Source organism: Bubalus kerabau, chromosome 3, assembly GCF_029407905.1.
Source record: "Bubalus kerabau isolate K-KA32 ecotype Philippines breed swamp buffalo chromosome 3, PCC_UOA_SB_1v2, whole genome shotgun sequence".
In the NCBI taxonomy this organism is placed as follows: domain Eukaryota; kingdom Metazoa; phylum Chordata; class Mammalia; order Artiodactyla; family Bovidae; genus Bubalus; species Bubalus kerabau.
In genome coordinates this window covers 185292167-185314377 of record NC_073626.1, presented here as the reverse complement: position 1 = coordinate 185314377, position 22211 = coordinate 185292167, and the positions used below count along the sequence as shown (strand labels likewise).

The following is a 22211-nucleotide window of genomic DNA, read 5'->3' as shown; positions in this document are numbered from 1 at the left end:
CTGTGGAATCAGACATGCTGGGTTTGAAAGCCACTCTCCACTTATGGAACTCCCAGGCTGCTCAGACAATAATGAATCTGCTTGTGATGCAGGAGAGCTGGGTTTGATCCCTGGGTTGGGAAGAACCCCTGGAGAAAGGAATGACAGCCCACTCCAGTATTCTTGCCTAGAGAATCCCTTGGACAGAGGAACCTGGAGGACTATAGTCCATGGGGTCACATAGAGTTGACACAACTGAGCAAGTAACACTTTCACTTTCTCCACTTAGGAGCTGTGTGACTCTAAATAAGCCCCTTCGCTCACTGAGCCTCAGTCTCCTCATCTGTAAAATGGGATGATGGTAATAGTTTCCAACACTGAGCACTGTTGTAGGAACTTGGGGGAGATAATGTCTATAAAGGTAAACATCCAGCAGGGATATTTTTTATTTATTATTACCAATAGTGGGTAGCCAACAGTACTAAAAGTTCTAGTCATCCAGATCGGGGTTTGAATTTGAGCTTGACCACCTCCTTGCGGGGTGACTAGGGAAAGCCCTTTCCTCCCTGAGCCTCAGGTCTCTCATCTGTAACCCGCGGGGTCGGGGGAAAGCAATGATGGAGGTGTGTGCTCCACACACAGGGCTGTCTCAGTAACTGCCTTGCCGGGTCCTGGTCGGGCCCCTCCTGTATAAAGGCCCCGGGAGGCCCAGGGCTCCAGGGCAGAGTCCCTGCCTGCTCAGGTCTGCACCCAGGCGCTCCTCAGGGCTGGACCAGGGTAGGAGGAGCAGCTGGAGCAGGGAGGCGGGAAGGGCAGCCAGCTCTTCCCCTCCCTTCCCTGCAGGGCCAGGGCGACCGTTGGGCTGAGGAAGCCCCTCTGCTTCGGTTCAGGGCTTGTTCCTCAGCCCCCTTCCCACCAGAAAGAGGGACACGGAGAACCCTGCCCCAGGATGAACTGTGAGACCCACATCCTGCCATCCCCTGAGTCCTTATCTGGCCCCGCCCACTCCCCCTGGACTCTGGGAGGGGTGGCGGGGCAGAGTCCAGGGGGCCAGCTGTGCCCACCCTCTAGGGTCTTGCAAGCAGCGGTCCTGGTGGGGACAGGCGCTGGCCAAAGGCTTGGCTCTCCAGCTTCTGCTCTGCAGCTGGGGGACCTCTCAGCTTCTCACCGGGGCCCTGGGTTGGGGGTCCCCTCAGCACCTGCGAGGACTGATAGTTTCTACCAGCTCCCTGGGCAGGCACGGGGGCCTAGTGCACACACTGTGCTCAGAGCCTGGCACACGGTGCCCACGGCAGACAGAGATGACCTCCGCTTCCTTGAGGAGAAGGTGGAAGTAGCCGGTGGGCAGGGGTCACAGTGGGGCATTTAAAGTAGCAGAGACCCCCCTGGACTGGGGCCTGGGAGGAAAACAACATCGGCGGACACTGGCGTACTTTCTGGGAGTCGGGGGGCTGCTCCAAGGGTTTTATATTTATGGGGAAGAAGTAGGATTACTGGGGGGCCCTGTGTAAAAGGGGGCTGAGGGTGGCACCCACTCTGCAGGGATGTGACGGTCACGTGAGTTCTATTACACAAGGAAGCCTCAGAACCATCGCACCTGAGAAGTCAGAGGGAGAGAACAGAAGCCACCTTTCGCAGTAAATTAGCCAAATCTCTGGGTCTACTTTATACTTGTAGTTCAGTAGTGTCTGACCCTTTGCAACCCCGTGGACCGTAGCCCGCCAGGCTCCTCTGCCCATGGGATTTCCCAGGCCAGAATACTGGAATAGGTTGCCATTTTCTCCTGCTGGGGATCTTCCCGGCCCAGGGACCGAACTCAAGTCTCCTCCTTGGCAGGCGGATTCTTTGCCTCTGAGCCACCTGGGAAGGAAGCCCGTATACTTGAAGACGCAGTGTAACCACCCCTCCCTGGAGGCCCCTGTCCACCCCGCTGTCTTAGGTCCCCTTCCTGGAGGCCCCTGTCCACCCCGCTGTCTTATGTCCCCTTCCTGGAGGCCCCTGTCCACCCCGCTGTCTGAGGTCCCCTTCCTGGAGGCCCCTGTCCACCCCGCTGTCATGTAACCGCCCCTCCCTGGAGGCCCCTGTCCACCCCGCTGTCTTAGGTCCCCTTCCTGGAGGCCCCTGTCCACCCCGCTGTCTTATGTCCCCTTCCTGGAGGCCCCTGTCCACCCCGCTGTCGTGTAACCGCCCCTCCCTGGAGGCTCCTGTACCCCGCTGTCGTAGGTCCCCTCCCGCGCACTGATGCACACCAGGGCGGGTCCCTTGGGCGGCCCTCTTCCTCCTCTGCCTGGCACCTACCTCCCTGTGAGTTGTAGGGCCTGGTGCCCAGCAGGCGCTCAGTGTGTGTGGGGGAAATGCACGCTGACAGGCTCACCTTCTTGGTCCCATACATGACTTCCATGAACTTCTCGTCGGCGTCCTGGAAGCGCTGATCGAGGAAGGAGCTCGTCTTCCGCACCAGGTTCCAGATCATGTAGTTGTTCAGCAGGCTGCAGCAGGAGCACAGACAGGCTCAGAAGTGCCCGGGGCTGGATGCAGCAAGCCCCCCGCTGACCTCGAGGGGTCACAGACACGCACGCTGGATGGTGGGTGCCACTCGGCCAAAGCAGGGAAGGGCTGGCCACTTCCAAAGCTTGAGGGTGTCCCGGCCAGAAGGCCAGAAATGGGAAAAGGGGCCTAAGAATCAGATGGGCAGGAAAGGACGCTCTGACCAGCCACGCCCAAGTCTCCATGAATGGGAGCTCTCACTGCCCCCGCCCCCAGAACACAGAGGGTCATCAGGGGCTGATATCACCTTTGTAGGCAAGGCACCTTCACACACACAGGGTGTTCACTATAATGAACATCCAGCCTCAACCGACCTAAATGTCTGACAACAGAGAAGGGTGAATAAAGAATCATATTTATACTCGATGGACTATCATGGAGTTATGAAAAATGAGAGGTGCAGAGGCCTGGGTTGACATAGGGAAATGTTTATGATAAATGTTAAGGAAAGGCAAACCATCCATGTGGTCACAATGATGGGGAAAAAGAGGAACGATGTATTAGAACATCCATCTCTCTCTTTCTCTCACTTACAGATCCATGCTTCCCTCTACAAATGCACACACACACACACACACACACACACACACACACACATCCCATAAGATCAACATAAGCGTTCTGGGTAATTTTAATTTTTGTTGCTTTTTTCTGTAGTTTAAAAAATTTTCTACAACACATCCTTTTTATTTGTCCATACCGCAAGGATTGTGGGATCTTCGCTCCCTGACCAGGGATTGAACCTGGGACCCTGCCGTGGAAGCCCAGAGTCTTAACCCTTGGATCATCAGGGAATTCCCTATAACAAATCTTTAAAATTAAAAACAATCATAAGTATTAGCTAAAAGTGTTAGCGAACATTTCCTGAGTCCCATTCGGGGCCCGCACTGTGCTAACGTACTTCACACCACCTGTTTCACTCAGTTCTCACAACAACCCTGTGTGGTAAGTGTTATTTGTATCTTCGTTTCATGGATGAGGAAGATGAACCCGATAAAGGGAAAGAAACGTGCCCCAGGCTACCAAGGGGGCCGGTGGAGGAGTCAGGGTGCCCTGCAGCCTCTCAGAAAAGCCAGCCCAGGGGACGTCCCCGGTGGTCCAGTGGCTAAGACTCTGTACTCCCAAAGCAGGGGCCCCGGTTCAAACCCTGGTTGGGGAACTCGATGCCACATATTGCAACTAAAAGCTCCCGAGTGCTGCAGCTAAGACCCAGCACAGCCAAATAAAGATTTTTAAAAAGCCAGCCCGTGGGCCGATTTCCCGGGTCAGCGTGTCCCCGTGCTGGCTGAGCAGAGGGGCCGTGTGCAACCTCAAGGCTGCCTTCGCGGGGCCCGTCCCCGGCCGCTGGGTGCCCTTACCATTTGTCTGTGCTGTTGATGAGGGTGGAGACCTTGCTCAGGTATTCTTTGTCGTAGATGACAATAGGCTCTGATTCATTGATCTCCACGGGGTAGAAGATGGTGTTGAGGAAGGGCAGCCAGTTGATGGCGGGCGCCAAGGTCTGGAAGGGAAGCGGACAGGGTGACTCTGGCTGGGCTGCCTCTCTTCAGAGCCCAGGTCTCCAGGTCGCTCTTCTGAAGAAGGAGCCCTCCTCTCCCCACCCACTGACAAAGCAGAAGAGTTGGGCGCTGGCTGATGGTGCGCTGGGCAGACGTCAAACCCAGGCTGGCTGACTCCGTCAGAGTCCCTGTACACAGAAGGATGCATACGAGGCGCCAAACACCGAACTGTAACTTGAAATGGAAGAAGAGCAGACACGGGGACAGAAGGGGACAGAAGCAGCAGCTGTCGGTCAGGCCCTCTAACGCCAGGAGCCACCGCGGGTGGCACACGTCTTCTCTCAGCCAGACTGCCCGACAGGCCTACGTGGTAGGTACCATTATCCCCACTTCATTGATGAAGAAACTGAGCCTCAGAGGGGTGTGTCATGGGGGTGTGCAGAATCTGGAGCCAAACTGCCTGGGTTCATACTCTTACTAGCTGTGTGATCTCAAGTAAGCTGATGAAGCCCTCTGTGCCTCAAGGGCTTCCTTGGTGGCTTAGATGGTAAAGAATCCGCCCACAAAGCGGGAGACCCAGGATCGATCCCAGGGTCGGGAAGATCCGCTGGAGAAGTGCATGGCAACCTACTCCAGTATTCTTGGGCTTCCCTGGTGGCTCAGATGGTAAAGAATCTGCCGGCAAAGCAGGAGGCCCAGGTTTGATCCTGGAGTCGGGAAGATCCCCTAGAGGAGGGCATGGCAACCCACTCCAGTATTCTTGCCTGGAGAATCCCATGGACAGAGGAACCTGTGGCGGGCTACAGTCTATGTGGTTGCAGAGTCAGACACGACTGAGTGACTAACACCTCACTTTCTGTGCCTCAGGATCTCTGAAAAGTGAGGCTTATCTTCCTAGAAACCATCCCATAGGGTTACTATGGGGATTAAACAACTTAAACGCATCTGTTTTACTCAACAAGTGCTTCTGTAACATTCGTCAGTTTCTATATGATCGGTCCTCTGCATGACTGACAATTACAGGAATGGCTGTAGAGCGTGTAGAGTGCTTTGGTCCACAGGGGAGTTTTTCTCAGGCATGGAAGCTGGAAAAGCAAGTGCAGGATGTTAACCTCAGCAAGAAAGGGAGAGCCCTCAGCTCAGCTGCGGCACACACAGGAAGCCGGTCGGCTCTATTTTAAGAAAATTTAAAAGGAGCACCCGCAGGGCTCTGTCCCCACAGAGGCACACGCCTGCTTTGCATGACTCAGCTCCCAGAGGGCTGCACTTGCCCTGGGCCTGCGAAACGGCAGCCCACTTGCACACAGCTCATGTCCGTCTGTCTGCAGGGTCTTGGTGTCCACAGCCAGGAGCACCATTCCACCCCCTAGGCAGCCTCCTGCCATGCCGAGCCCTCTCTCGAGGTGCCAATTACTGTCTTGGGAGTGTTTTGATTACAAAGTCATGCTACATTTTAAATAATTATGGTAAAATGCATATAACGTGAAATTTACCGTCTTATCTACGGCATTAAGTACATTCACCAGCCATCCGCAGATTCCATATTGCAAAACTGAAACGGACTCTATTAAACAATGCCTCCCCCACCCTCAGCCCTAGACAACCACATTCTACCTTCTGGCTGTGAATCTGACTGCTCTGTAGCTCATATAAACAGCAGTTGTCCTTGTGTGACTGGCTTATTTCACTTGGCGTAATGTCCTCTAGTTACACAACTTTCGAATGGTCTGCTCTGGTCCTATTTTCCCCATATGTTCTGCTATTTTTAGTCCTGTAATTTTACAGAAAGCAAGGTTTTTCAGGACTACATATCCTGTGTCACAGTACAAATGCCTCTCTAATATCAATGGTATCTGGCACTGAGCAAGCACTCACTCAATGTTAGTTATTATAATCATTGATTAGCTATTGCAATCATTGCTCAAAGTTTCCCAAGAGTGGTCCTGGGACTGATTCCAAATTCTGTTCTTTGTTACCTTGAAAATGGGCAAAGGGCAAAGACAAATTAAGGAAGCGAGAGTTGCGCTGTAAACGGCCTTCATACGGGAAGATCAATTAAGAAAGTGAACTCAACCTGTTACGCTGGTGAACTCATGGCCGGCTGGTAAGTACTTATAATGCCTCCAGTGACAGGCAGCCATGGAAGCCTCCCACCCGACAACCACTCTCTGGTTGTAAAGGGCAGCTCAGCTGCTGGGGAGCAAGGACCTCAAAGGACAGAAGGGGGCCAGTCCTGTGGGCAGTGGGGAGCTGGGAAACATTTAACAAATGGCTTTTGGGGATTTTTTTCTGGTGGTCTAGTGGCAAAGACTCCATGCTCCCAAGGCAGGGGGCCTGGGTTCAATCCCTGGTTAGGGAAGTAGGTCCCACATGCCACAACTAAGACCCAGCATAGCCAAATAAATAAATACATATTAAAATATATATATATAACAACTGGCTCTCAGTGATGGGGGGTGATCTGTATTCCCACCATAACCTATTGCAAACCACCCAACGAGCTGGGGAGAGCTGTGTGTACCCAGCACATCCCTGCCTGCCTGGGAGCAAGATGAGCTAGGCAGAGTCATGTCCTGAGCGAGACCTGGACTGCGGTCCCCACCATGAACCAGCTCTGGGACCTCAAGTCACTCCGCAGCCTTTCTTTCAATGGAGACAACAATCTCTGCCAAGTGCCTCTTGGGACGGCTTATTCAATAAATCGAGCTTCTTTCCCCACCAGCTTGTCCATTCCACCCTCTTTCCCTGGTAGGAACCCCTCAAGCAAGTAACCTCTGGGCCTCCCCATCAAATATCTGTGGCTGCAAAACGTGATGGTGTCCAGGTGAGCTGGTCAGACACAGCTCAACAGTGCCATGAGACTGAGTGACTTGCTGGCAAAGAGCCCTGGGAGAATAGCCAAGTTGACAAAATGTCGCTGTTTATACAATTAACGAGAGCTTCATACAACTGCTGGTGACTGGGACTCCAATCAGGGTAGAGATACAGGTGATGATAAATCCCTATGTGCTTAACACAAGCCTGTTCCTTTAGGGAGAGCAGGTGTTCTGTGCAGGTAAATTCCCACAACTCTGAAATAAGGTGTGTGCTCTTTACCAAAATTTTCACTCTTTATTGCTTTAGCGAACACTTAAAACTCATGTGCCTGGGTCCGTGTCCATGGAGACAGCTGTTTTAACCAATCAGGACCTTCCACTTGTGACTCTAAGCCTTTGAGGTACACAGGTGAGCTCTATTTTCCACACTTGCTGCTGAAGAAAAGTCCTGCTTGTCACCAAGCCCCCAGCTCAAGGAGGCTTGCAAAGGGAGAGAACACATGCTCCCAGATTCCACCTCAGCTAGAGAATTTACAGCAGAGGATGGGGCTCATTCCCAGTCAATTTTTGATGTGGAAGGTCCTAGGAAGGAATAGGAAGGTCCTCAGGCCCCTTAGAGAAGCGGAAGGAGGTTTGATTCGTGGTCCTCAATTCAGACTCTGCTGCTGGGGGCTCGCCTGGAATTGGACATGTCTTCTTAGAATCACACTGTGAAAGGCTGGGGTGCCTTTTCCTGAGTCACCTGAAGTGTAGGAAGAAGACTACATTTCCAGATACCAAGGAACAAAAAGACATTCTCTCCTGTCCAAGGGTGAAATGAGTCAAATTGGTTTAGGGCTGGAGACATGGGCTATCATCACTGATGACCCAGGAACAGTACTAAGAACGATGGCTGTCACATGTTCAAATTGCAGGCCAGTTTGCAAAGTTTGAGATCTCAGCCTTTGCCTCATCTCATCATCATGCAAGCCCATGGGCAGGGCAGGCGGATTCTCAGCCAGGATACCAGGATTCAGGCATCCAGCACTTCTTTAAACACTAGATGTCATTTTGTAATATGCACCCATCCCCTTGGAGACACTCCATACCTTTCAACCTGGCCTCAAAAAATTCTGTGACTTAAAGGTAAGAACTGGGCTTTCCTGGTGGTCAAGTGGTTGAGAATCTGCCTGCCAGTGCAGGGGACATGGGTTCCCTGCATGATCTGGGAAGATCCCACATGCCACGGGGCAGCTAAGCCCGTGTGCCACAACCATTAAGCTTATGCTCTAGAGCCCGTGAGCTGTAACAAGAGAAGCACCACAGCGAGAAGCCCATGCGCCACAGCAGAGTCGTCCCGCGAGCTGCAGCTAGGAAAGGGCGCCACGACGCAGATCCAGTGTGGTCAAAAATATAAATAGTGAATTTTATAAAAAAGGGTGGGTAAGAACCACTGCCCCTTATGAGGGTAGCGTCTGCCCCTCATCTGTCTCTGAGTTCTGGAACACAGCAGGTGTGAATGAGCGAGCAAAGCCCACTTTATGAGAAGGAAACCAAGGCTCAAGGAGGAGGGGGTTATGTGACTTGCCCAAGGCTGCTGGTGGCGCTGGGCTCGAGCAGTCTTCTGCTCACACCGCTCCAGGCTGCTGCCTCTGCTAAAATCCTCCCCACCCAGGGAGTTCTGCAGCTGGGAGGGAAGAAAAGCTTTTCCTTCAAAAGCGTGTTGAAATGGTGAAAGGGCATCTGGGGGTGGAGCCTGCAAGCCACTCTGGGGCAGACGCACCCAGGGCGACTGCTTTCTCAGCCACTCTTGGGCTTCGTGGCCACTGTAGGGGGGGACAGGGACCGCCGGAGCCCCCCCTGGGCTGAGAACCGGGCAGCTGGAGCAAACCAAATCAAATTGTATCAGCAAACAGCATCTCCCTCGACTTCCTGGCCTCGGAGAGGAAAAAACAGTGCCAGATGGTGCCCAACACAGGCCTCTGATCTCCATAACAACCTACTCAGCGCCACTCCCTACAATGCCAGCTTCTCTGGGGACCTAAAGGGAAGCTGGCACCCAGAAGGAGGTTAGGCTCTCTGGCCCTCATCGCCAGGCTTGTGCGGGCTGTGTCCCCACCTGGGACACCCAGTCAGCCTGGCTCCTGCTCACCCCACTCCCCATGTGAGACTCACCCTCCCTGACTCTGCCCTGTCCTGGCCCCAGGGTTCTGCCTCTTCTGCACAAAGCTAGAGGCAATAAGATTGAGCTTGTTTCCTCGCTGGTGTCCCCAGTTCATCTGGAAGCACGGCCCCAGCATAGGCCTATGGACACTTGTTGGAGGCAGAGATGGAGACAGAAAAGGGGATAGGGATTCAGGTGTTCTTCCGAAAAGGAGAGAAAATGAGCTGAACTCGAATGGATGGGCAGGACTTGGTGGGCAGAGGTGGCCTGGACATCCTTCCCAGGAGGGGAGCTAAGTGATGGCAGGAAACAGGGAGATTGATCGAGGCCTTTCTGCTGACTCCTCTGTGACCCCAGGGCCTGGGGGAAGGCCTACACGCTATGAGCCAGAAAGAAGGAACTGGGGACTTCCCTGGTGGTCCAGTGGGGAAGACTCCATGCTCTCAAGGCAGGAGATCCAGGTTCCATCCCTGGTCAGGAAACTAGATCCCATGTACTGCCACGAAGAGTTTGCAAGCCACAACTAAAGTGACCACGTGCCGCAACTAAGACTCTGTGCAGCCAAATAAGTAAATAGAAACAAATAAATATAAAAAGAAGAAGGAAGGAACTGAGGCCAGTTCATCACCTGCAAGTCCCAAGCAGCCACCAGGGGACAGACTTTGGTAGAGGCTGATCTACAGAGGAATCAAGATTGCCGGGACATATCAATAACCTCAGATATGCAGATGACACCACCCTTATGGCAGAAAGTGAAGAACTAAAGAGCCTCTTGATGAAAGTGAAAGAAGGGAGTGAAAAAGTTGGCTTAAAGCTCAACATTCAGAAAACTAAGATCATGGCATCTGGTCCCATCGCTTCATGGCAAATAGATTAGGAAACAGTGGAAACAGAGATAGACTGTTTTTTTGGGCTCCAAAATCACTGCAGATGGTGACTGCAGCCATGAAATTAAAAGACGCTTGCTCCTTGGAAGAAAAGTTATAACCAACCTAGACAGCATATTAAAAAGCAGAGATATTACTTTGCCAACAAAGGTCCGTCTAGTCAAGGCTATAGTTTTTCCAGTAGTCATGTACGGATGTGAGAGTTGGACTAAAAACAAAGCTGAGTGCCAAAGAATTGATGTTTTTGAACTGTGGTTTTGGAGAAGACTCTTGAGAGTCCCTTGGACTGCAAGGAGATCCAACTAGTCCATCCTAAAGGAAATCAGTCCTGAATATTCATTGGAAGGACTGATGCTGAAGCTGAAACTCCAATACTTTGGCCACCTGATGCAAAGAACTCACTCATTTGATAAGACCCTGATGCTGGGAAAGATTGAAGGCAGGAGGAGACGGGGACGACAGAGGATGAGATGGTTGGATGGCATCACCGACTCAATAGACATGAGTTTGAGTAAACTCTAGGAGTTGGTGCTGGACAGGGAGGCCTGGCGTGCTGCAGTCCATGGCGTAGCAAAGAGTCGGATACGACTGAGCGACTGAACTGAACTGATCTACAGAGGAGACAGTGGCTTCTCAGATGGGTTACACCCAGTAGAGAGCTGTACAGTGCTGACCTCAACCCTGCTACAGCTCCAGGAGGCCACAGCGGTCATGGTCAAGAGCAGAGCTCCAGGGAGCCAAGCCTGAGTCCGGGTCCCAGCTCCCCTGCCACCTAGAAGCCTGGAGGCCTTGAGCACAACACCTAACCTCCCAGCTTGGTGAAAGGGAGGCAACATCAGATTTATTTGCTATGTGCCAGGCTCAAGGAGCTCTAGAGAATGGACATGCCCAACCAGTATGATTCGATACTGTCATAAGCACAGAGTCTCCCCAGCTAACTACGGTTTCAGAAAAGCAGCCTGGTGTACAGCAAGAGACCAGCTTTGGCGTCACTGGCTGTGTGACCTTCCGCTGGCAACTCGACCTGTCTGAGCCTCAGTGCCATCTGTGAATTGGTGATAACAACCACCCCTGTGCTTCGTGGGGCTGTTCTGGTGAAGGAGGTTCCACGCCCCCAGCCCAGCGCCCTGCATCCTGAATTCTGTGGCCGCCCCAGCCTCCATGTCAGCCAGCTCGGCTACCTGCAACTCAGCCGCGGTCACTTTGTGGTAGATGAGTTCCTCGTCCCGGCGCTTCTCCTGGGGGATGGTGATGTTGGCCAGCGCCGTCTCAAAGTCCAGGATCTGCTGCATCTGGGGCCGGATGGTGTCCTCGGCCCCTCCTCCCAGCAGCTTCCCCAGCTGGACCATGTAGTTCAGGTATCCCGTCAGCACCTGTGGGACCCAGCCCCCCACTTCCATCAGCAGCTGCTACCCGCTGCCCACTGGACAAGCCGGGCCAGGGGTGGGCAGTCAGGGCAGCCCTGGGCAGGCAGCCAGGGAGCTGGGGGTTCTACCCAGGAAACCAGCTTCATGAATGGTTTTGGCAGCATACCCCATCACTGGCTCCCCATGGCCCCCAGGATAAGGCCCACCCAGGGCCCCACGTGGGTCGGTCTCTGCTGTCCCGGCCCACACTCCCTCTGGGATGCCCATCACACGAAAGCCACCAGCGGGGCCACTGCTCAGTTCTCATCTTGGAACATACTACTTCCGAACAACCCCGCTCAGCCAGGTCCCCAGATCTGAATTAGAGCCTCAGGTTACCTTCTCAGCTTGCCCCTCCCTTAGCACAGTTGCTCACTATGCCTCGAATCTGGTGGCAAGTTATTTAACATCTGCCTCCTCTCCTAGACTCGAAGCCCCATGGGGTGGGAAGCAGGCGGGCCTCGTGGACCACTGTCTCCCCAGCATTGGGCACTTAGTAAGCACTTGCTCAATACAAGCAGGTGGGCTCGTGAATGGACAGATGACGAACCTCAGGCCACATCTCCCTGGGACATCACGGGAGGCAGCTGGGGGGAGGGAGGGTAAAGTAGGCGGTTTGGAGTCAGTGGATCTAGATGAGACTCTCAGCCTCACCACTGACGGCCAGATGTGTGACCTTGAGCAGGTCACTCAGCATCTCTGAGCCTTATTTCCTCCTCCAAAACAGGCCAGGGAAAAATAATACACATATGACAGCTGAGAGGAATGATGTTTAGAGACATTCAGGACCTGCAGGGTTACCAGGAAGGCCAGAGGCAGTGACTGTTAGATCTGCCTCTCTCTGGAACGGGGACAGATGACCCCTGTCCCCTGTCCACTGTGCCCACAGGGCGATACGTGGAAGAGCTTCACTCTAAAATGGGGACAAATGATGCCCCTCCCCCTGCCAGGGACTACTAGGTAAGGGACCCCTGTGTGCTTCTCTAGCTTCAAAGACCTGCAGAGGTGTGGATACTGAGGGGTCACTGAGGGGGACGAACCACAGAGAGGTGGGCTGGGTAGGAGCCACTCTCTCGGAAGAGGCACGCTCACCTTCTCATTCTCGGTTTTGTTCAGGTAATAATCTCTTGAGGGTAAGCCCAGGCCAGACTGGTCCACCTGGAGAGAAAAGTAGGGGTGAGAAGGAAGTCTGCTATCATGCACGCACACACACCTGCACACGCATACCCGTGCACACACAGCTGCACACACACACCTGTGCACACATACCCATGCACGCACACCTGTACACGCACACCGGTGCACGCACATCTGCACACGCATACCCGTGCACACACACCTAAACACGCATACCCATGCACACACACCTAAACACGCACACCTGTGCACGCATACCCACGCTCACACACCTACACACGCATACCCATGCACGCATATCCACGTGCACACACCTACACACGCATACCCACGCACACACACCTACACACGCACACCTGTGCACGCATACCCACGCTCACACACCTACACACGCATACCCATGCACGCATATCCATGTGCACACACCTACACACGCACACCTGTGCACACATACCCATGCACACACACCTGCATATGCACACCCATGCACACACAGCTGCACACACACACCTGTGCACACATACCCATGCACACACACCTGTACACGCATACCGGTGCGCACACACGTGTGCACACATACCCATGCACACACACCTGCACACGCATACCCATGCACACACACCTGCACACACACACCTGTGCACGCATACCCATGCATGCACACCTGTACACGCACACCCATGCATGCATACCCACGCAGCCTCCACCAGCCCCAGGGACAGCAGGCACATAGCAACAACGGGATGGGAGCACACAGAAGCACAAGCTGGTAGTGAGGGCCACCCCTGGGATGGGCCCTCCAGCGAGGAGACAGATGCATGTGGTCAGCTGCAGGGGCTCAGGGCCCTTCTCATGGGCCAGATGAAGCCATCCTCCTCTTTAAACTTCAAGGATCTGCAGACTCTCTCTGTTTAATTAACCACTTCCTAAGATAGTGAGCAGTCCAGAATCACTCAGAGCTATGTCACCTTAGACAAGCTATCCAACCTTTCTGACCCTCAGCTTCTCCAGCTGGAAGATGGGGAACCATCAAGTCCTCAGAGCTGGGATGAGGATACCAGGAGGCAGTACCCGTGAAGGGCTTGCTGGGTGCTGGGCAGGGAGGCAGGGTCAATCCCTGATAGCTCCTAACAAAGCCTTCGGCCACTCTCTGACATACCTGGAGTAGGTGTTGTTATAGTTCATTTGACTGATAAGGAAACTGCAGCTCAGAGAGGCTGAGGCACTCCCCCATGGTCACACAGTGAGTGAGTGGTAGAAGTGGGGAGAAACCCAGGAATAGCTTGGGTTTCTCACTTTTGCATCTGAGAGTGGGCAGACCAGGGCTGCGGCTCCCCTGGGTGTGCTGACCATCTGGGGCAGGCTCTGGTGGGAACAGGTGGACTCAAAGCTGTTCTAAGCAGAGCCACAAAGGCTGGAGATAGAGGTGGGGTGACCAGGAGGTGGCTCCAGCTGTGTCCAAGACTTGATATCACCCCTGGGGCTCACAGGGACCAATGAGAACCCCCCAAATTCACCTGCACTGCAGGTACCCCACCTACCCAAGGAGGGCAAGCCTGCCCTTTAACAACTTTCCTGCCCTAAATCTCACAGTGGGGAGCCTCCAGAGACACCAAGCTCAGAAACCAGAAGACTGTGCCCAGGGCAGGTCTGCACCCCACCCCACCCAGCCACTTGCTAAATGCAAAACAGGCCTGGAGGTCATGCCCGTCCTTGCCCTAGACCTCCAGGCCACTCACCTGGATCACGTTGCTGTTGGAATTCTTGGAGTCGGCACTGACGTAGACGGAGAAGAAGGGGGAGGTGTGGTAGTGGGATGTGACCACCTGCAGGGTGTCCTGGAAGTTGTCCTTGTCCCAGGGCCCCGTGATGTTCCAGCCGCCGAGCTGTGGGGAGGGAGAGGGGACAGGGAGGGGATGAGCTGGGTGAAGGCCAGATGCGGGTTCTGCTTCTGCGGTGGACATGCTGCGTGACCCTCTGCCGTCCTCTGACTTCTCTGGGCCTCAGGAGCAAATGAGAGGTCTGGTCTGTCTTTACTGGGGGTTTCTGATCAGTGAGCCATGAGAATATGGCTCTTGCTTCCGAGGTGGCTGACTTTTCCTGAATCTGTTCATTTTTTGAATAATCAATTGTGTCAATGTAATTCCTATTAAAGCAGAAATTCAATTGTGCCCATAAAAAAATGGGTCCATATTCTTTACCAGGTTGATGAGCTAAGGTCTAACAGAGTCTCTCTCCGAGTTGGGACTTTCTAATGTTCTCCGCCTGTGCCATAGGGGAGGACTGTCCAGTCCGTGGTGCCCACAGTGCCCTACCCTGCCTCAGGGCCCCCCAGCAGCCCACCTGGGAGCAGGGCCTCAGGGGAACAGCAGGCCCCCGGGAACACCCACGCCCACCCTTCTGTGTGCGCTGGGCAGCATGGCCAGTCTTGGGTGGCTCCCTTCAGGGTCCCTCCAAGGCTGACTGGACGGTGCCCGGGAGGGCATTCAGCTCAGGGGGACGGGGGGCCTGGGTCAGTGTGGCCCTCCTCACCGGGAGGGCTCTGCTTCTGACCCCAGAGTTTCTGCTGGTCCTTGCGGGCCACACCCCTCCACACACACAAACATCCCCTCTGAGGGAATGGAAGCAGCCAGAAAGAGAAACATTTTCCCTGTAAACGCAGCCCTTGTCCCACTCGCAGATGCCCAGACACACACACACACACACACACACACACACACACACACACACGACAGACATCTCCACTGATGTAGAGATGCATGCACACACGTGCACACACACTCAGGCAGCCTGACACACGTCAGCAGACTCCATGATCCAGCTGGGTGAGGTGTAAGGTGGCTGGGCCCTGGCGGTGGAAGCCAGCAGTTAGGGCAGGGGGCAGGGGGCATGGCAGGGGGAGACGGGGGCAGGGGTCCACCTTCTCGATGAGCTCCATCAGGGGTTTGGCCTTGAGCTCCTCAATCCTGGTTTCGTTCATGCAGGCTCGGTAGTACACCTGGGCCTTTCTCTCTGCCTCGCTGACGCTGGCCGTGGAGTTTTCTGGAATGACAAAGGACAGCGGTTGACGGCACACGCCCGTCCCCACGCTGGGCGGCCCCTGGAGAGGTCGGGCGGCCTCAGTTGTGTAAAGGGCTGGTGCAGAGCCTGTCAGTGCAGGCGAGGAGCCGGGTCAGAGCAGAGACGCGACCTCCGTGCGGGCACGCTGGCGGGTGTCTCAGTTCCGCCGGCCGCACGCAGAGAGGAGCCCGTGCTTCTCCGTCTCCGCTGGACGCCTCCTCAGACCTGTCCCAGGACGGCAGACGACAGTCGGCTTCCCTGCCGGCCAGCACGCGGCCCGTACACCCCAGCCTGGTGTGTGGGACAGATGCCTGTCTTGGGGTTTTCTTCCCAGATTCCTGAGAACCTCTCTTGTGATCAAGACTGGACTTGGGCAGAGCTTGAAAGGCCTCGCTCATTACAGATTGGCTTTCGGCGCCCTTCCTCAGAGGGGCCGGGCAGCTTCATCTGACCTTGAGTTGACACAGAGGCCCTTTGCCATGCCCCTTCCCACCCCCACGAGCAGCACCTCAGTGCCTCACCTGGGGACTCCTGGGAGCCCCTGGCCCCTCTCCTTGCCCCTGGGGTGCTGGTCCCGATGCCACCTGCTGAGGACCAGGCTCCTGCATGTGCCCAAGCCTGTCCGCACCCACTGGAGGTGACGGGGCGCTCTGTGTCTGTTCATCTGGCTCCCCCAGAGCACTCCTCCTCACTCCTCCTCCTGGATCCTGAAACCCCTCCCTCTGCCTCCTGGAGAGACTCCCTACACCCCACTTCCTCCATGAAGACTCTTCTGGCAGAACTTTATCCATTCGTTCACGAAGCAGGTACTAGTTGCTAACTCTATGCCAGTCTCTGTGCCAGCTTTGGGGACACAAAAGACAATGTCCTCGTCCCCATGGAGCTTCCTTTTGAAGAAATAAATACAAATACAAATAAACACAAATACTAAACAAGGAAACGCATAAAGTAAAAGCTCCCTCTAGCCTTCTGCATCAGACACTCTCACACCGCACTCAGCTTCCAAGGCCTCTCAGAGGCCACCTTGACTATGAGGCTTCTGCTCAGAGACTCGTTCACGAAGGGCCTCAACGCTGAGCACCTACAGGTACCAGATCGGGCATAAGGTTTTACGGACATGAGTGAGACCTGCTCTTGCCTCTGGGGAGCTCACGGTCTAATGGTGACTCAGGCATGCATAAGATGCGACCTCAAGACAGGGTGTGAGTTCGCTAACGCAAATGGTTCTGCCACCTACAGAAAGGTCACACCCTTTGGTGGAGTGGGGAGGGCCTATGGGGGAGGGTCTCCAGAGGATGTTCTACTGTTTGAGCCAGTTCTGAAAGACAAAAAGTTACTCACCAGGCAGAAATGAAGGGAAAGGGTATTGGGTCTGGTTGGGTGGAGGGGAGTTGGACAGGATGAGGCAAAGCAAGAAAGCGTAAAAGGGCCTGGGAGAAAAGAAATGTTTGGCGGAGCCTGTTTCACAAGGGCGGGAGTCATTTCCTGACCGGTCTAATCAGCTTTTCCAGCCCTTCTCCCGAGCACGCCCCTGCCCTCCAATTCTTACGATAAACAGTGTCAGGGGGCCACTGGCAGAGAACATCAGCCCCGTCTGGCTGCGGTCAAGGAGACGGCCCTGAACCGGACGGGAGTTTCAAGGGTGGTATGGAGACGGAGGTCCTGGGGTGTGCTGCAGGGCTGCGGAGGGTACACACAGCCCCGGAGCTCCCAGGAGACCACAGCTGAGCCCTGGAGACACCTGAGCGCCCCCAGGGCCCTCCTGGAGCGTGAGAAGAGCCTTCTGGGGGCGGAGAGGGGGGCCCAGATGGGGCGAGAGCTGCCCAGCTCCCCAGACTCTCCAAGCAGAACATCGGGGAATGCAAAGTGGGGGCTCCCACCGCCTCCCAGGGGCCTCATTTCTGTGGCAACATCCCCCAGCAGCTAGGCTGTTGAAGAACCATCACTGCTCACCAGACCCCAGAAGCAGCCAGCATCCCACTGTGCTCAGCTGGCTCTGGCCATGACCTTGAAATGCCAGACCAGTGTCAGGGGAGGCATGTTCTGCGTGCTCTGGCCCACGGAAGGGCCGAGTATCTCTCTCCTTCACGGCCTCAAGGCCACCGAGATAAGAGGCCCAAATAAAGAGTCCCAAGGAACAGCCTGGCTGTGCTTGTTACAGCGAGTTCCAGGCAGACCTGTCAGATACAACCCCAAATGATGGCTGGGAGGAGATGGAATGCCTCGACTTCCCTCTCAGCTTCAAACTTCCTTCCTCCTGGCTCCATACTCCAGTGGTCAACCTCGGCTCAAGTCCCCACAAACGTTTACTAAGTTCCAACGGTTTGGGGGCTGCCGGGCTGGGTGAGGAGGAGGCCCTGGGCAACTCGGGACACACAGGTCTGCTGGCGTGAGGTCCGCAGCTTGACGGGCCAGATGGACAACAGCACGGTCCACACAAGACCTCTGATTCTGCGTGGAGTGACGCTACAAGGAGCAAGTCCAGGGGCTTTAAACAGGATGGTGGGTGAGGCCCGGGAATGCCGCGCTGGAGCTCTGGGAAGGAAGCATGAAGATGTGGAGTGACTGCGGACGTGGTGCTTGGCGGCCTTGCCCACCAGTCCACGGCCGAGTTCCCCCTGCTCCCCCAGCACTGGGCGGGCACACAGCAGCCCGCAGCAATGGGCACAGAAAGAATGGAGCCCAGAATCTATGTCTGATGAGGAAGATGCTGTATCTGGGGGCCAAGAGGGTGCTGAGGCCAGGGCCCAGGGGAGACTGTCAAGGGGAGGAAAGGAGGCGGGGGGAGGGCAGGGAGGGACAGAGGATGAGGCCCCCGGGGACTGAGCACGCTCTGTCCCCAGAACCTGCCCACGCGGGCTGGGGCCAGAGCCCCGGGAGCAGGCCAAGCTCCTCCACAGCCCCCCACCCCACCCCGCCTGGCTCCTGCGCCCCTCGGGACCACCCACCTCCTCTCCTTCCTCCTCGCTCAAGGGCACCTGCGACCCCACAGACTCCTTGCAGGACAGCAGCCAGGGTGAGACGACCAGCTGGGAGCTCACTGCAACAGACCAGCAGAGCGACGGAGCGATGTGGGGGGGCAGGGTGGCAGAGAGAAGGACCGAGAAGCCGGTGGGGGGAGCATGGGAGGAAGCAGGAGTTGAGATGCTGCCAGACTCCCCCCGCGGAACCTGGGGCGCTGAGCTACAGAAGTGGGCGGTGGAAGGCAGGTTCAGGGAATGGAACAAGCACTTCGGATTTCAGATATTTTACATTTGAGATCTATCAGACATCCATGTGGAACCTTGGGGGCAGTTGACAGAGCTGCTGTCTTGAATACTTTTAGTGCCAAGAGGCAAAGGAGTATACACATTCCTTAACATTGCCTAGAGGGTTCTACAGCAAGCATTCTCCGTGGGGGTAATACTGCTCCTAAAGGGGGGAGAAAATTAATTCTTGAATAGCAGAAACATCTTATTCTTTTTTTTTTTTTCCCTTTGCTGTGCCAAGCAGCATGCGGAATCTTCGTTCCCTGACCAGGGATCAAACCTGTGCCCTCTGCAGTGGAAGCACAGCCTTTTTTTAAAAGTTTTTAAAAAATGTGGACTACTTTTTTTCCCTTGGTTGAATTTTTACAATGTTCCTTCTGTTTTATGTTTGTGATTTTTCTGGCCATGAGGCATGTGGGATCTTCGCTCCCCAACCAGGGATTGAAGCCACGCACCACCTCCCGCCCCCCACCCCACGGGCACTAGAAGGCAAAGCCTTAACCACTGGACCACCAGTAAAGTCCCTAGAAACAGCTTATTTTATGAATACACACAGGGCCTCCCTGGTGGCTCAGTGGTAAAGAATCCACTTCCAGTGCAGGAGATGCGGGTTCGATCCCTGGGCTGGGAAGATTTCCCAGAGAAGGAAATGGCAATCCTCTCCAGTACTCTTGCCCGGAAATTCCATGGACAGAGAAGCCTGGCAGGTTATAGACCTCGGGGTCACAAAAGAGTCAGACACAACTTAGTGAGTGACTAAACCACAACAACAGTACAGAAACAAGCATACGGCATATCTGTGGGGTTAAAATTTTCAGGAGGGGGCAGTCATTAAAAAAGGCTGGGAAACACTGCCCTGAATGACCTGGGCCTCGCCGCCTCGCCGCCTCCAGCTCAAGCCTGTCTTCTGTCCCCTCCCTCTGGATCCCACACCCCTACCCCAGGGCCACCGTGCTCACTGTGCCTCCTGCCGGCTGCGCTCTTCCCCTCACATCCTTGTGGGCTGTTCTCTCTCTTAATTCAAGCGTCTGCTCAAGGGGCCCCTCCTCCACAGGCCCATCCTTCCTGATCACCATGGCTACAGTGACCTCTCCCTTCCCTGGTCTTGCCTCCTACTTGATTCTTTTTCAAGGCCAAATCGGAAAGGAGTACGTACATCAAGGCTGTATTTTGTCACCCTGCTTATTTAACTTATATGCAGAGTACATTGTGAGAAACGCTGGGCTGGAAGAAGCACAAGCTGGAATCAAGATTGCCGGGAGAAATATCAATAATCTCAGATATGCAGATGATACCACACTTATGGCAGAAAGCGAAGAACTAAAGACCCTCTTGATGAAAGTGAAAGCGGAGAGTGAAAAAGTTGGCTTGAAACTCAACATTCAGAAAACTAAGATCATGGCATCTGGTCTCATCACTTCATGGGAAATAGATGGGGAAACAGTGGAAACAGTGAGAGACTTTATTTTGGGGGGCTCCAAAATCACTGCAGATGGTGATTGCAGCCATGAAATTAAAAGACGCTTGCTCCTTGGAAGGAAAGTTATGACCAACCTAGACAGCATATTCAAAAGCAGAGACATTACTTTGCCAACAAAGGTCCGTCTAGTCAAGGCTATGGTTTTTATAGTGGTCATATATGGATGTGAGAGTTGGACTGTGAAGAAAGCTGAGCACCAAAGAATTGATGCTTTTGAACTGTGGTGTTGGAGAAGACTCCTGAGAGTCCCTTGGACTGCAAGGAGATCCAACCAGTCCATCCTAAAGGAGATCAGTCCTGAATATTCATTGGAAGGACTGATGCTGAAGCTGAAACTCCAATACTTTGGCCACCTGATGGGAAGATCTGACTCATCGGAAAAGTCCCTGATGCTGGGAAAGATTGAAGGTGGGAGGAAAAGGGGACGACGGAGGATGAGACAGTTGGATGGCATCACCTACCCGATGGACATGAGTTTGAGTAAACTCTGGGAGCTGGTGATAGACAGGGAGGCCTGGCGTGCTGCAGTCCATGAGGTCGCAAAGAGTCAGACACGACTGAGTGAGCGACTGAACTGAACTGAGCTGAAGTCTTTACAACCACGTCATTTATTAACGCATTAATTTCTTGACTGTCTGTCTCCCCTGTGGGAATGTAAGTTCCACAAAGAAAGACTGCTAAATTCCCTCCACAACCCCGGGCACCTAGAGAAGCTGCCACACAGTCAGTGGACAGCATGGAACTGCTGAGAGAGCGAGGGAAGGTGTGTCTGGGGCTCCGCAGACAAAGGCGTCCATCACTCGGGCCCGAGGGAGCAGTCTCGGTTTCCAAGTGAAATCAGGCACAGTTGATTTTCTCCTGAGGAAAAGCTTGGTTTCCTTTAAGACACCCCAGACCGTGTTTACTTCCCAGAAGTGGAGAGTGGCCTAGGAGGAAGGGGCTGGGCAGTGTCTAGGACCCAGTGTGTGGGCGCGCTCAGTCACTGAGTCATATCCGACTCTTGCCACCCCTTAGACTGTAGCCTGCCAGGCTCCTCTGTCCGTGGGATTTCCCAGGCAAGAACACTGGAGTGGGTTGCCATCTCCTCCTTCAGGGAACTTCCCAACCCAGGGATTGAACTCACGTCTCTTGAGTCTCCTGCACTGGCAGGCGGATTTTTTTTTTTTTTTTAAACCACTGAGCCACCAGGGAAGGCCCCAGAACCCAGAAGGGGGCCATATTTTGAAAACGGTGGCACTTCCAGGATCCCAGTGGTCTGGAGACAATTTGGCAGCCCAGGACCACACAACAGGACTCCCAACTGCCTGGGTACTTCCTTCCAGGGACCCCAAATTCCAGAAACTTCCTCCGTCACTTCCCCAAAGTCTGGGAGAGGAAAGAGAGCAGCCCATTTAATCGGCCTACTTCTTCCTCTGGAAGTTTTTATTGGAACACCCTTTCCCACAGCTCCTGGGGAGGAAACAGACACTGGGCGGCCGCAGACATGGGTGCCAACTTATAGGCAAGAGGCTGGGTCACCGGTCCAAGGTCACACCAGCGAGTGGCTGAGGCCACAGCAGAGGCCTACGCTCTCTCGCCGTCTCTTTCCCCTCCTACAGGTTGGCCTGGAACACCAGAGGGAGATCTGAGGCAATCTAGCCGCCCCTAAGAAGCCCTGGACACCCACTCCCATCCTTGGATCAACTCATCACTCAATCCATCTAGGGACTTCACTGGTGATCCAGCGGTGAAGAATCTGCCTGCCAACGCAGGGGACACAGGATCAGCCTTGGGTAGGAAGACCCCACATGCCACAGAGCAAATAGGGCTTCCCCGGTGATGCTACGGGTAAAGAACCTGCCAATGCAGGAGACATAAGAGACGTGGGTTCGACCCCTGGGTCAGGAAGATCCCCTGGAGGAGGGTATGGCCACCCATTCCAGTACTCTTGCCTGGAGAAACCCCACGGAGAGAGGAGCCTGGCGGGCTACAGTCTACAGGGTTGCAATGAGTCAGATACAATGGAAGTG

The 22211-nt window shown here is 54.5% G+C and overlaps 1 protein-coding gene across 3 annotated transcripts in view; it reads right to left on the bottom strand.

Moving 5' to 3' along the window:
* The window catches only part of ECE1 (endothelin converting enzyme 1), a 124977-nt gene that overhangs the window by 19708 nt on the left and 83058 nt on the right, over positions 1-22211 (bottom strand). For all 3 annotated transcript variants that reach the window (XM_055574233.1, XM_055574234.1, XM_055574232.1), the window contains 6 exons: positions 15335-15456; positions 14154-14300; positions 12370-12435; positions 11053-11244; positions 3885-4027; positions 2354-2468 (listed from right to left, as the gene is read on the bottom strand). In XM_055574233.1, the coding sequence (XP_055430208.1) occupies positions 2354-2468; positions 3885-4027; positions 11053-11244; positions 12370-12435; positions 14154-14300; positions 15335-15456 (785 nt within the window). The remainder of the gene's footprint in view (positions 1-2353; positions 2469-3884; positions 4028-11052; positions 11245-12369; positions 12436-14153; positions 14301-15334; positions 15457-22211) is intronic.